We start from the raw sequence: 15,216 nt of genomic DNA on the forward strand, positions 1-15,216 counted from the left end.
CAAAAAAACAATTTTTGTTACTCTTGAGTTTCAGGCATGGTGTGCACTGATCTGCTCTCAAGTGCACTGTATTGGTGGTCTAGACTGGAGAACATTAGATCCTCCCTCTCACCCCCTGCCCATCCTACCGATGGGCAAGTATTATCCATTATACAAGTACCTAGAACATTAATGCTATTTTATTGTATTTTGTGCTCCAAGTAGCAACTGGCAGAGGGTGTTATTGAAAGCAATGCCTTCACTCTCTCCCTCTCTCATCCTATGACAGTGTGTGGCGAAGCAAAAAGTAGCGCAGAGGATGAAGGTGAAGCTCAAGCTGGATGGATTGAGGGAGCAGCCATCCTCTTCTCTGTCATTATTGTGGTGCTGGTCACAGCCTTCAATGACTGGAGCAAAGAGAAACAGTTCCGGGGCCTCCAGAGCCGTATCGAACAGGAGCAAAAGTTCACAGTCATCCGCAAAGGGCAAGTTATCCAAATCCCCGTGGCTGAGATTGTGGTGGGGGACATTGCTCAGATCAAATATGGTGAGTGGTATAAATAGTAACTAGCTTGATTATTTTCTCCTTCGCTGTCTCTGCCGCTGTGGGAGAGCTCAAAAACAAAAACATCCTCTGCTTCTGTGTTTCCAAATTCTGGTGCCCATAGCCCACTTCTGTTTTTTCTCATTTGTTATTCCCAAACTATGTGAACTGCCCATGCACTGGTATCTACCAGAGATCCTCATTTCCAAGGATAGAGGTGGCTGGGGTAGGGCAAGTTGGTCGGAGAGCAGAAGGAGGAGTCTTGTTTTGGCTGGATGTTGGAGATGAGTGATAGGTGGGTGGAATGGGAGGATTTTATGGGCAAGTGGCAAGGATAGGAATGTAACAGCTGTGTATGCAGGCCTGGGAAGCAGAGGGCTAATGGATGTGTGGTGTACTGAGAAGAGCAATGGGTGCATGGAGTATTGTGATGGGAGTGTTGAGGGGTCAGCATTATGGGAAAGACTAGTGAGCAGGAGATCAACAGGACCAAAATTTGCACTGTGAAGATCCAAGCACTTATCCATTCAGTACTTGGGCAAATGAGATTTCTGAGCCCCAAAAGAAAATGTTGAAAATGAAAACACCAGAATTCTTTTTTAAAAACCACATGACTGCAACTGGACTTTTAGCCTGTCTCAAAAACCCCACAATGTGAACTTCCTTTCGCCCCTCCCAATGTCACACCAACTCCATAATTCATCTGTCTGTGGAATTGAGATGTGTCTTGTGGGGTTGGAATCTATCCTTTATTCCAAATGGATCTTGGGGCCAGACTAGATGTTTGTTTAATATGTGGCACGCAGCTTTGTATCTTGTATTTAATTTAATTAGAAGCACAGGGTGAAATCTTTACTGGGAACATAGCTTGTGATGAGGGAGGCTTACCTCTTCCCTCCAGAGTATGGTAGGAATGGAATCCCCCCCACCAATATGGCTAGAACACTTAGGGGGGAAGTTCCCAATGGCATCATGGGAGTGGGGTGGGGTTTTTTCATGCCATGTTGGGGAAGGAAGAGAGAAGCACTCTCCTGTACTATGTTCCTGGTAAGGAGTGTGTATTCACATGTCTGTATTTAAGTAAAGCAAGAAACGGAGCTGTAGCGACAAATTATGCGTACTTTAGCCCTCAGAAACTGGAAAAAAAAGGTGAATAGCTGGGAACCATGGTGATCTGTTGATTTCCGATTCTTCCAGGGGACTTATTGCCAACAGATGGGATCCTGATCCAAGGCAATGATCTGAAAATTGATGAGAGCTCTCTGACTGGGGAGTCAGATCACGTGAAGAAGTCTCTGGATAAAGACCCCATGTTGCTTTCTGGTAAGTCTGTCAAACTTGATTGCTGACTCTTAACCCCGCACATGTTAGGGGCAGGAAGGTGAATTCCAGCCTTTGGTGTTAAGATGGACTGTTCTCTTATCGTGCTGGTATCTGCATACAATAACAGCCAACCTTGCTGGGTATGCTGAGAGTTCTTTTGTGATGGAGAAGCTATTTTGTGATGCTTCAGGAAAACGTCGCCAGGATTTTCCACCCTTGCACTTTATAAGAAATGAAGTGCTCTGTTGACAGCCCTAAAGATTCATCCTCTGCTTGAGAGACATGCACACTTTGAACTGCCAACATAGCAAGCTTCTTCTACCAGTTTTAGACCCAGTAAGCACATGGTGACGAGTGCTGGAACATGAAACCGGATTATAAGTCTTGAGAGAATACTCAATTTTCTGTATTATCACTGATCCCTTACTTTTCCATGGGGATCTATCAAAGGAAAATGGAACAGTGGTTCAGTAACTGAATTGCCCTTATGTTCTTGTGGGCGTATGGACTCCAGTTTGCTAATGGAGCTTTGTGCATGCACTGTTTTGCATGTGCTGTGTAGTCCCGCTATTGAGCTGAATTGAGAATACAGCACACACCGGAGCTTCATGCATACATTGGTGCACACACAGAGCAGTGGGATCCACAGTCAGTCTAGATTTCACATTGTGACCTGGAAATTAGACTTCATCTCCCAGTTACTGTTTGAAGATTTTCATGGGATGAATTGTACTTTATCCAATTCTTATGGTTTCTCTTTTTGACACTCCTTTTTACCAGGTACTCATGTGATGGAAGGCTCTGGTCGAATGCTGGTCTCAGCTGTGGGTATCAACTCACAAACTGGAATAATTTTTACTCTTCTGGGTGCTGGAGAAGGGGATGAGGAGAAGAAGGTCAAGAAAGGTAAGAAGATACAGGAGCCAGGCTTTCTGTAGGAACCCTCTTCTGAGAGTTCCTTAGCTGTATTGATGCTTCGTTAGTAGAGCGGAGCGCATGTCCCCCTTAGCATGAGTGTCTGAAATGAGATTTTTTGAGCTTTAAGAGGAGGAGATGCTGGGAGTTCTATGCCTGGTGCTGTAAACTCAAGGTGTAGCCAGTGCAGGCATGCCAACAAAAGATATAGGGGAGGTGTTTTTGTTGTTGATGACGATGATGCTTCTAACTCTCATGTTGCCTGTTCAACTGCAGCTCAGGGCTGCCAAAAATGGGGAGGGGAGATGCGTTTCCCCAGCAACAGCTGTCTGTAAGCTAGTTTTGGGGGGGAAATTATCCACTGAGCCACCTTCTTCTGTTAGTATAGATGGCTTTTTAAAAGGACAAGGGGGGAACTGCAACAAAACGCTGCAGTGTGGAGTACACCTGTACAGGGATCCAGAAAAACAACCATGCCCTTTTCCAGAATACTCCATTCCGTTCCCCCTTCTTAGTTTCAGATTCCACACACACCAACATCAGTCAGCATTGTGTGTCTACTGAGCATGCTCAGTCTTCATTGGATTGATTTGGGTTCTCCAATCCACTTAGAGGGTGTTTAACGGGGGCATAGTCCAAGAATAAGCTCACTATTAGTATATAAAATTAAGGCAAATCCATGGAGGAAAGGTCTGTCAGTGGTTATTTTACCATGATAACATTATACCTCTGAATTCCAGGTGCTGAAATCAAATCATGGCATGGAGGACTGTTTCCTCCATGTCCTGCTTGTGGGCTTCCTGAAAGCATCTGTCTGGATACTCTTGTTGGACCCTTAGTCTGTTCTAGTAGGATTGTTCTAATATTCTTTGAGCCCTGAAAAGGAAGTTGATCCATCCTTAGGATGATCCAAGTCCTCCACAAACCCCCTTGTTCAAAAGACATCACTAGCTAGTATTTAATTCTCCTCTGTGTTGTTGTTTTTATTTTAATCAGAAACTATGAGGCACCTAACTAAAGTTGGAGCAGAGGAAAATAATAGGATGCCTCTGTTCTGACATTTTCCTTGGATAGTTTGAGTGGGAGAGGTGTCATTTGGGGGCAGTGCAGACAGGTTTTCAGGTTCCATTAGACCATGTTTTTACTAAAAATAGCTACAAGGAATTAATTTTGAAACCCTTCTAATGTGCAGAGTACTTTACATTCATCAACTTGTTCATTCCCAGAACAACATTGTGAAATATGCCATTCTTATTCCAATTTTGCAGAATAATATGCTCAAACTGGGTAACGATGACCAGAGATGTTAAACATGGTTAGAGTGGATATATAGTAAAGCAGCCAATTTGAAGCAAGGCCAGTCCAACAGCATGCATTGGACTGTGCTGGCTCTCAGTCATGTAAGCTGTGCTAATTCACACTGTCTTTTGCACAGTAGCTTTAGCTTCCAAATAAGGCTTTCATGCTTTCTCACTTTCCACTGAAGACAGTGAAAGGAGAACATTGGTATGTGGTTTACAAAAACAGAAACTGTGCCCGCAGGTCTGACTTGCTCATAGTTAGTAGAAGAGGCATCTATGCTTTAAATCCATCCTGGCAAGCCATGTGGGGATAATCAAAAGCGACTGGATGATGGAATCTCCAGCATCCTCCACACTGAGACAATGTTAACAGGCAGAGCTTGTCAGAAGCATTAAAGAGGCAGAGGCAGAGGAGAGATAGCTGTGCTGTTTCCCCAGTAGCTGAATGGATCCTGTTGATCCTGTTTCTTGGTGTGCATGGAAGTTGCCTCTTTCTCCTAATTTATTTATATGCAAAAATAGTTAAAATTGAAATGGCTGCAGCTACTTGCTTAACAAAGTTGGTATTTACTTCTTTTGGGGTGCAAAGCTGCCATCCAAGGCTCTGTAGAGTTTCTATACATACACGACTCTGCAGAGGCAGAGGTTTTCTATTCTCCTTGATTGGAGAAGAAATGTGTGCATGCAGGACATGCCAAGTATTGATGTCAATGGGGCACAGGTGCCACCTCCACCCCTTCCATGCACATTGGAGCTGCTGAATTGAAGCAACTCGTTAGTCGGGTGTAGTTAAGCAGAAAAGACCTCTTTCTCCCACCACACCCAAATAATAAGCAATATATTCAGATTGTATTCTAGTTGCATAACGACCATAACAGTATTTGCAAGGGTGTCCTTCCTCTTTGGGCAAAAAAAGAAAGACACCTTCATATTTTAAAATAAAGCATCACTGTTGGAATGACTGTTCCCCTTCTCACTCAGTCTGGTTGTACAGTTGTGTATGTGTAAATCCCATCAAATTCCATGGAATTTATGCAGAAGTATATCTGTGTAGGGCACGAACCATTAAATACTTAATGCAGACTAGTTGGCCCAACAAACTTTTTTTTAACCTAACACTCCATACTTACAAACAAAGCAGTGAATGATTGATAAAAGGGTGAAATTTTCCTACAAGGCCATTCCCTAGAGGTCATTCCCTAGAAGTGACAACTGTCTCTGATCTTTGGGGGTTTATACAATTCTTTGGTCCATGGACTTATATGGCTGTGGCATATATGAATTGCCTACTACTGTTAGCACTGTTTATGAACTGTCCTGTATTAGAGAACTGAATTTCAAGGAAGATTCGGACCTCCCTAGAAGCAGTTCTGGGGAAGTTTTGAACAGCCCTTCTACTATGCAAAGATCTTGTTCCTAAGAAAAGGGCAGTTCAAAAGCATTTTGTTTCTTATCAGGCATTCACTTTGGAATGTAACCTGAGTGGCTTGGGGTTTCCAGTAGAAAGGAGATTCTCTAACTAAGGGTATCCCAAACACTGTTGAAGTTGTTTAATTTAGGAAGATTTGATGTAACAGAATTTGAGAGTCTCTAGATCAGAGGTGGGCAGAAAGTAGATAGGAATCTGCTAGTGGATCTGAGTGATTTGCAGTAGATCAGCAGGGCTTTCTGATCCCAATTATCTAACGAGAGCAAGAGCAAAATTATTTTTCCTATCCGAATTAAACTGCTGAACAGAATAAAGCTTGAAATAACCAAGAGTGGACGTTTATGAGAAACGGCTGTGAGTTCAGTTCCATTCTGGAACTAAAAATGACTTCCTAGACTCAGAATGTGCTCAGGGGCACTCTGTTCTTGCATGCTAAGTGTATGTTGTATGCACTTGGCTCTGGCTGGTGGATCTGGGGATGTTAGTAAAAAGCAGAACACAAGGCTTGACAAGCCTAAAGTCTGCCCACCCCTGCTCCAGATTAGCAACTCCATTTGGAATTAATGCCCAGGGACAAACTTTCCCAGCACTACGTAAGGCGCTCCTTGCATTGCTGGGAGCTGGACCAAATATCGATTAGTCCCAGGAACACAGTTTGATTCATTCAAATTAAGGCTTGTTTCCATAGCGGCTTGTTGCCTCCAGTAGCACGAGGGCTGCTTCCAATAGGTGGGGATTTGCAGTGGCATTTAGTTGGGAGGAAAGTTGAGCTCCTCCGGCCCTCCTCTGGCTTAGCCCAGATGGCAGCTTTGTCGCACATAGCTTTCGTCGCCTGTCCGGCAGCCTCCCCGAGCACTGAGCCCCCGCATACGGGTGTCCTCACCAGCAGGGACATCGATGTCAAGAACCGTGTGCTCAGTGCTCCACCCTTTCTCTCTTTGTCTGAACAGGTAAAAAACCCGGAGCCCCCGAAAATCGCAACAAAGGTAACCTGCCTCTCCATCCTTTGAACCAGCACCACACTAACTACTGAGCATTCCTCCTTCCTTCTTCCCATGAGTCTGTGCTCTTTGTCGCTACGGCGGGAATCTCGCCTTGTTGTTCTAGAAGAGGGTGTAATGATTACCACAGTGCTAGCCACCCACCCTGTTCTTTCTGCCCTCTGGCCTTTCATCCTTGCTGGGAACCTTTCCGTGCCTGGTGCCACAGCACCCTCAACTAGCAGAGCATTTCTGGCCTGATACTATGAGAGGGGTGTATATATGTCTTTTCTTCATCAAGTAGGGATGGGCTATCATATACAGGATGCAAAACAAACACAAATGGTGTAAAGAGCCTTAAAAAGGCTTTCTTTCTCTACACTTGAACCCATGAGCTCTTGTCAAATCTAAATAATGACTTCTTATCCTGTGAATGCCATAATATTTTAGCTTTGTATAGTTGGGCTGGTTACATATTTGCCCAAATCGCCCAGGTTTGTCTCAACCCCAAATCTGACCATTTTTTAAACCAGGCCCTTGTGGTGGGTCCAGCATGTGTAGTCGTTACACTCTGTTCTTCTCATGGCCTTTTGAATCAAAGTGAGTGTCTATTCTCTGATATGTTTCACCCCCTGTTCTTTCCAGGCTATGGTGAAGAAGCCCATTTCTGCACCTGTCTGTTTTCCCTCCTGCACCTTCACCTTTCTCTTTCTCTTCCTTTTCTCAGCAGTTTTGAGTTTTCCCTCCTGATAAGAACTCATGGGTTATTTTGGGATTGATTCTCCCCTCCTCTCCCCACCCCTCCCACCCCTCGCCATGTCCTTAAATCCCAACTGTGCAGATCAGTTGCGAAGCAGCCACACACAAATTCCTTTGAACCCACACAACTTTGAGAAGAGATGGCATCTCATGTTGGCTTATGATGAGAGATCTGTATTTCAGACTGTGTATAAAATACTTCTCAGTGCTTACAAATGTCCAAATGAGCCATAAACAAGTGATGAGAAGAAAGCACATAGCATAAAAGCTTGCAGCATTTGGCTTTGTTAAAAGCTCTTACGTATTCTGGGGATTTAGGGACAGAATCCACGCATCTAGTAGGTGATGTTGATTGCTGCAGTTATGCTGATATGCACCAGTTGAGGATCTGCCTCTTGTATTTAGTAGAGGCTCCAAAGACATTGGGAGCTGGATCACACAAGTTGGGGTTGGGGGTTGGAAATGGACTAACAGATTCACTTCTCATTAGTTAACTCAGTCCTTGCCCCCTCATAATTAACCTTCCTCTACTCCTCCTTCTCCCCACAACTCCACAAATATTGTCTACATACTTTGAAAAGCAATAGCTCCCACTGGCATTTAACAGAGAGTTCAAGGGATTGGATCAGAGGAAAGATTTCAAGCTTTTGCCGGAACTCATTGCCAGAATGCACTCTTGAGATGGCACTGTTTTGATCACAATTTAAAATCAGAGTTGATCTTGTTTGCTGATTTATAAGAGACCCGTCCTCCTGAATATTAACAATCAAAAAGTTTGGGTAGTGTGTAGACCTCTTTTGAGCTATTAAGTACTCCAGGTGTAAGCCATCATGAAGCTGTCTTTCACTTTGCCTGTCTGTCTAAGCAAGAATAATAAGTGCATCTTGGTTGCTCTCACTTATCTCTAAAATAGCCAGTTTTGTCCTCTAATGAGGAGTAGAATGCTAGTTTAAGTCATGCCATGGGAGTCTAAGTATTGTAGCTATTCACAAATTAGGTTTTGTACACTCACACCCTCCATCTTGCTACCTCAGCGAGGTAAGTACTGATAACTCCATCTTACAGAAGTGCTAATGGAGGAGATGCCTTGCACAGGGACATGCAGCAAGTCAGCAAGCAGAGCCGGGAAATAGATCCCCAGAGATGTGACTTCTGTGCCTTCCTAGCAAGGCTGCCCTTCCTTCCCGCTGTAGTCAACTTAAATGTTGAAATGTATTTGCTTGAGGGGATTTTCACAAGCTGCTTCAGTCATCTGTTCCAGTGGGATGTGAAGGAGGGCTCCCTGGACTTTCTAGGTTTCCATATTACCAAGTGTCTGTGAGTGCTGTTGGGGTTCCTGTGCACTGGGATTTTCTCTCTCTCTCTCTCTCTCTGTGCCATCTTTCCTTCTCTTTCTGTTGCATCTGAGGCATTCCTTAGCTGTTCTTCCCACTCACCCACTGTTTGTTTCATCCTGGATCCAGCAAAAACTCAGGATGGTGTGGCCCTTGAGATCCAGCCACTGAAAAGCCAAGAAGGAGTGGAAAACGAGGAGAAGGAGAAGAAGAAAGTCAAAGTCCCAAAGAAGGAGAAGTCAGTATTGCAAGGGAAGCTCACGCGCTTGGCAGTTCAGATTGGGAAAGCAGGTGAGCATGTAGATAGGGGCAGGGTTTGGCTGCTCCCTGGTGTTTAGATCGGTTCTATTAAAATTTAAGTTGTGCCTGAGCAAGGAAGGCAAATGGCAGGAGCACAATTTTCAGGAACATTTTGCAATTTCCTGAACTTGTGTTCATGTTCAAAAGTGCACACTTGAGCAAGTACACATTTCCCCCTAAAATCCACATTTTCATGTTTTAGCCTGGGGAGGGGGGGAATGCACACTCTTAAAATGTGCATTTTCCTGATTAGGGAAAAAATAATGACACTCATGTTTGGGGCCACAAATGAGACTATTCGATCTCCAAGGAGGAATTCAGAGAACCTCAATGAGCTCGAATAACACATGTTCGCTGATCCCTACCACAACCACCGTACCACAAGTTTTCCAGAGTTCAGAATCTGACATAACTCAGCCCAACTCTCCCAGTGTGTTTTTCTGCTGCATATGAAGCTGCATTAGCTTAAGTTAGGACATTGGCGCATCTGGCTCAGTATTTATTTTGATGGGCAATAACTCTCCGAGGTCTATGCAGAAGGCTTTCCTAGCCCTGCTACCCAAGATCCTTTTAACTGGAAGGTTGTGTGTTCAATCCCAGCAACCCTAGTTGAGGGATATCAAGTAGGTGGGTTGCCTGAGGACTTGGAGAACTGCTGCCAGTGGAGGCTGGTAGCTCTGATTTCAGTGGGGTTGTGAATCCACTCTGGGATTCATAGCCCCACCAAAATCACAGCCACCAGCCTCCGCTGACAGCTGCAAGTCAGTGGAAACAATATTGGGCCAGATAGACTAATGGCTTGAGCTGATAAAATGTTAGTTGCTGCTTCAAAAGTGTGGTGGAATCTTTTCTCTGAGTCTTTTTAACCCTTCCACCGTGCAAAGACCCACAACAGAATTCTGTCAGCAGTATTGGCTCTTCATTAAATTGGTTTCCTTAGGGTCAGACCGAAAGCAAATGTGTACAACAAAAACCCTGGTGCCCTTCTAAAGAAATTGTTTAGTGAAAGCTTCAAGTGGGGCAATTTGGAGAAGAAAAACAGGGAAGGGTGCTTAACCTTTCCCTATGTGCCACTTCTCCACTCCAAATCTCCCCCTCCCAAAACAGCTTTGCTATTTTAAAAAGGAAAGAAAAAGCTGTAAGCATATGCGTGTTATGTTTAATAAGGTCAAGTACACAATTGGTAGATCAGAGGTGCAAATTACTATGACATTAATGACCTTGGGACAATCTCAGAGGAGGAAACAGGCTAAGGGTCTTTTATACCCTGGGTGGGTTTGCATCATCACGGCGGGAGAATAAGCCAGGGTGGCTTGTTTTTCTTTCTTATCCCTGCTGGTCACAAGCTGTATAATTGGCATAATTACCTTCACCGGGCATAGGTTGTTGCGATGTCCAAACCCCGTGGCTGGTTCTAGGGGGCTGCTAAGGTTTAATGATACCCATTTAATGATTGAGTGATTAGTCCCGAGGCCAAGTAAACTTGCCTCGTAGGTACCATGTGGCCTATGAGCTCTGTTGCAGTTTGTATGTCTCTCAAATAGTTCTTGAGACAAGAGGTCCTGCTTATGGGTAGCTAACAGTTTTCTCCTTTCTTGTCCTTTTGGGGGATTGATAATCTCCCACTAAACTCTAACTAGTATGCCTTAATCCAGACTTGCAGCCTAGCCTGCCTTCTTGTTCTGGCTGTGATGCAGTCAGTCCTGTGAACTGCTGGAGATCTGTTCAAGGTCAACTAGTTTTTTTCTTTTCTTTTCCTGCTTCTCCACAGGACTGATCATGTCAGCCATCACAGTTATTATCCTGATCCTGTATTTTGTGATTGACAACTTTGGGATTCAGAAAAGGCAGTGGCTGGCTGAATGTACCCCCATCTACATCCAGTATTTTGTGAAGTTCTTCATCATTGGTGTCACTGTGCTGGTGGTGGCTGTCCCTGAGGGTTTGCCCCTGGCTGTCACCATCTCTTTGGCTTATTCTGTGAAGGTGAGAAGGTGGACTCTAAAGGAGATTCTGGGCTTGATGTAGGCTTGGGGACGTGAAGGGATGAATCAGTGTATTGGGTGGTTTCTTTTTAGGAAAAAAAGGGCTAGATTTGGGTCTGTATCAAAGGTTGTATTGTATATGGGAGTGGGGAGTAGATGCCTTTTTTCTTTGAAGTGCATCAAAAGAGTTTTGGATAGGGATGGAACAGTGTATTTCTAGACCGTGTCAATTTCATGCTTGTTCATTCTTACAGTGGTTCTGCCCCGTTTTTGCATTGAGGCAATTTCTTTTTTAAAAAAATTCTGCACAAAATTTATATAAAAATACATATTTGTATTTTTATTTTTCAGTATATTTTCTTACAAAATATGTGTGTATATACATATTTTGTCAAAATGTACACATTTATAAATGCATTTTATCCTAAATGTATTTTTCAGCAGAGTGTGAAACCTGAAGGCTCTGACCTGTATATTAGTCCAGGGGGTGCAGATCAGGTCAATTTGAGTCAGAATTCTCATCCCTAGTTTCAGGCATGCATGCCCACATTTTCTGTGGCTACATCAGCTTTCCCCAACCTGTGGTAACTTGGAACACATTCTTAATGCATTGCTTAGAACTGAATATAGAAGATGAGCCCCCAATTAGTTTTGGAGTACCAGATTCTAATGTGATATAGAACTGGACCAATTAACAATAGATACAATATTCTAATTGTGTTATCTATAGTTGCATCAATAATTTATGTGTGTGACTGCATTTGATAAAGTTACTTGTTAATGTAAAAATTATTAAAAATTAAAAAATCATAATAAATAAATAAAATAAACAGCTTTCCCCAACCTGGTGCCCTCCAGATGTGTGGACTGCAACTCTCATCATTTCCAGCCAGCAAGGCCATTAGTTGCAGTACAACACATCTGGAGGGCACCAGGCTGGGCTAGATGTACGTGGAGAAAGTGGTTTGAAGCCTTCAAATTGAAAGAGGCAGATTTTCTAACTTCTGTATTTAAATGTTATGTTTGAGCCTTTCTACACAAGGCTTTTATTGTGTGCTTGTGATTGCTCATTCATGGTAGTTTGCCATGAATCCTTTACACAATGTTGTCATCCTCCAGGGCTCCCCCGTGCTTTGCACCTATTATCGTAGGGTTTTTTTAAAAAATTGAGGACAGTCTGGTATATCCTGAATAGCGCTATGAAATGCTCCATGTATTTGCGCAATTCACTTATACTACAGTGCTGTTTGGTGACTGTATAATGAAAGATATACTGTAGAACAGCAGGCAAAGAAACCCCCCAGAAAAAAAAGCACCTGTAAACGAGCCAGTCTTAATCCAACAAAGAATCCGGAAGCAGAAGCCCTGGTAAAGGTGCAAAATGAAAGCCTCGTGTAGAAATTCCCTTAATCCCAAATACTGAAAACCTAGGTAGGTAGATCTCACTTTTATTTATTTATTTGTTTATCTATTATTTTTACTTTAATATGGAGATCACTCTTTTTGGCTGCATCATTGAAAGCCGGAACTTGGTGGTGGTGGTGGTGTGTGTGTGAGGGGAAGGGGGCAGTTTAATTAAACAATTTGCCAGTGAGGCAGATTGCAAGGAGGTCATTCTCCCCCGTTTATTCCTTTCCTTCTCTAGGCTGTCACTATGTTAGTTGAATGACCATCTGTGCCAATGAGTATCTGTATCCCTTCTCAGTAATTCCTATGTCTTCCTCACACAGAAAATGATGAAAGATAATAATCTAGTTAGGCACTTGGATGCTTGCGAGACAATGGGCAACGCCACTGCTATCTGCTCAGACAAGACAGGTACTCTCACTATGAACCGTATGACTGTGGTGCAAGCTTATGTGGGTGACACCCACTACCAACAGATCCCTGACCCAGAAGCCATCCTGCCCAAGATCCTGGACCTCATTGTCAATGGTGTTGCAATAAACTCCGCTTACACCTCTAAAATCCTGGTGAGTCGCAGCTTACTTTATGGTAGAAGAGCTAGAACTTGAAACCCTTTTCTAGTCCACCAGTGAGCAAGGATTCAGTGGGACTAGTCATACACTCAGCCTGTGAGCATCTTGTCATTCCATGGGGGAAAGAGTGGGCACGCATTGTGCATAAGAGCCAGTGTGGTGTAGTGGGTAGAGTATTGGACTAGGGAGACCAGGGTTCTAGTCCCCACTCTGCCATGAAGTATTGGGCAAAAGGTGGGATACTACTACTACTACTACTACTACTACTAATAATAATAATAATAATAATAATAATAATAATAATAATAATGCAGCTTTGGGCCAGTCACTCACTCTCAGCCTAACTTCCCTCACAAGATTGTTGTGAAGATAAAATGGAGAAGAGGATCATATATGCCACATTGGGCTCCTTCGAGGAAAGATGGGATAGAAGTGTAACAAATACATTAAAAAATGTAAGGAATTGTGTGAAGCCAGGTGTGCTCTATGCATATGTCCAGGTGTGCATAGGGCTTGATTTGTGTGACCTTTCCCCCTTAGTAATGACTGTGTGTGGAATGCTTGTGTGCCCTGGGATAAAGCACGCGTGCCTTCTTCTTCGACCACAGAGTTTGAAATGGGCAAGCAACTATGTGCTTGCTCTGAAAATGAATCTGCTCCCTGCAAGCATTACTCTAGAGCATTCAAAGGAATGCCTGAAGGAGCCCAGTCCTCTCTGCTACCCACTACCTGTCCCCAAGTATGTTTGTGGGGGGGGGTGTCACCTTTGAGAACCAGGACAGGGTAACAGGAGCCTTTCCCCTTTTCCCCAACCATCTGAAACGTGAAAATGCTCGCAGCATAGTGATGCTGTCATTATGCTACCAACATCTTCTCAAACAGTCAGAGGAAGGTGGAGATGACTGGCAGGCTTCTCCCACCTTTCATGGAGTCCTTCCCATCACCTGCTACAATGCCATCCATGACCCCCAAGGTAGCTTCTTCATTTTTGGCAGAGGATAAGGGGCTTGAACAAGCAGAGTTGACCTGAGTGCCTGCTCATAGTGGGCTATACCTGCCTCGATTCTGCTCTTTTTAATTTGGAAAGGGGTGTTTACATTTCTGGGTGTCTCTGCTGCAAATAGCTCACCCCATCCCTATAAAGAACACTATTTTTAAGCTGGGTGACCATGTGAACTGACCCTATCGACTCTACATACCCTATCTGCAGTATATTCACTGATGAACAGAAAAGTTGCAATACGTTTTGTGGGAGCAGAGCAGGCCGCTTGTCACTAACTTTTTATCTGTGTGTCTGATGAAAAAAAATCAAACAAGGTTAATCTCTCTGTTGGGAAAAGTAGCATATGCTAGATGGCATGGATGTGTTTCTCTGATGCATGTATTGGCTTCCCTATTTATATATTCCCAGCAGAACACACACAACACCCGTCATGTGTTAATGAAATGCTCCTTCTTTTTTCAAATGCCAAAGTAATTTCTGTTTCAGAAAAAAATAGCATATGAAGTTCTTTCCAAAATGTCTAATATATACATCTTCCAAACTCTCCTGTGAGGTAGGGAAGTGCTGAACAGGTGGCTCCTCTGATCTAGGAATGGCAAGGAGGAATTTGAATACCCAACAGTCAGTCTGAGATCAGAAGAGCCCTCTGCTTGACAAATCTGACAGGTAAGAAAATTCTGCTAATATCCCTTTTTCACAGATAGGAACTGAAGTCTAAAGAGATTAAGGCTTTGACTTCTGAAAGATAAAAATAACACCCATCTAGCTAACTGGCTTTGGATTTTTTCTTTACTCAGTGTCATTTTTTAAGCTTTGAAATTCTACTCATTAGTGATAGGCACCCACCACTGACAAATCCAAATGTTTTCCATTAGATTGTTGTTATTATTTTATCATGCCTTTCCTCCAAAGAGCTCAGAGTTGGGACTAAACTAGATGGGTTGTTAATGCATATTGCGTTCAGTTTTGTTTTTAATGTAAATATCATCACTTGGAGGGGCTGATAATTATCAGGTTCACAGCAGATATGGAGGGGGGGATTTAACACTTTCCTCCCCAATGCTGGTACTGAGGAAATCCCCTTGGGAGCAATTTTCCACTGACATCAAAGCAGAGATGCATTTACAGTCACATCTAGTTTGGCAATGAAATTGGGATTCGCTACCACAAGATGCTGTGATGGCCACCAGTTTAGATAGCTTCAAAGGGGAATCAGCTTCATGGAGGATAAGGCTTTCTAATAGTAATGGCTATATGCTACCTCAAAGATCAGAGTCAGTATGTCTGTGGATGCTGTTGCTGGGGGAACACCAGTAGAAGAGGCTATTGCCTTAATGTCCTGTTTATGGGATTCCCATAGGCATCTTGTTGACAACAGTAGGTAC

At 43.4% G+C, this 15,216-nt stretch overlaps 1 protein-coding gene across 6 annotated transcripts in view; it reads left to right on the plus strand.

Annotated features, from left to right (window-relative positions):
- ATP2B4 (ATPase plasma membrane Ca2+ transporting 4) overlaps window positions 1–15,216 on the plus strand; it is a 256,117-nt gene that overhangs the window by 193,812 nt on the left and 47,089 nt on the right. For 4 of the 6 annotated variants that reach the window (XM_063142032.1, XM_063142062.1, XM_063142023.1 and 1 more), the window contains exons 4-10: window positions 269–526; window positions 1,721–1,846; window positions 2,627–2,752; window positions 6,442–6,477; window positions 8,694–8,855; window positions 10,636–10,850; window positions 12,580–12,822. In XM_063142032.1, the coding sequence (XP_062998102.1) occupies window positions 269–526; window positions 1,721–1,846; window positions 2,627–2,752; window positions 6,442–6,477; window positions 8,694–8,855; window positions 10,636–10,850; window positions 12,580–12,822 (1,166 nt within the window). The remainder of the gene's footprint in view (window positions 1–268; window positions 527–1,720; window positions 1,847–2,626; window positions 2,753–6,441; window positions 6,478–8,693; window positions 8,856–10,635; window positions 10,851–12,579; window positions 12,823–15,216) is intronic. The other 2 variants (XM_063142039.1, XM_063142054.1) reach the window with 1 other exon arrangement.

This window comes from Elgaria multicarinata, chromosome 1 (assembly GCF_023053635.1).
Source record: "Elgaria multicarinata webbii isolate HBS135686 ecotype San Diego chromosome 1, rElgMul1.1.pri, whole genome shotgun sequence".
NCBI lineage: Eukaryota > Metazoa > Chordata > Lepidosauria > Squamata > Anguidae > Elgaria > Elgaria multicarinata.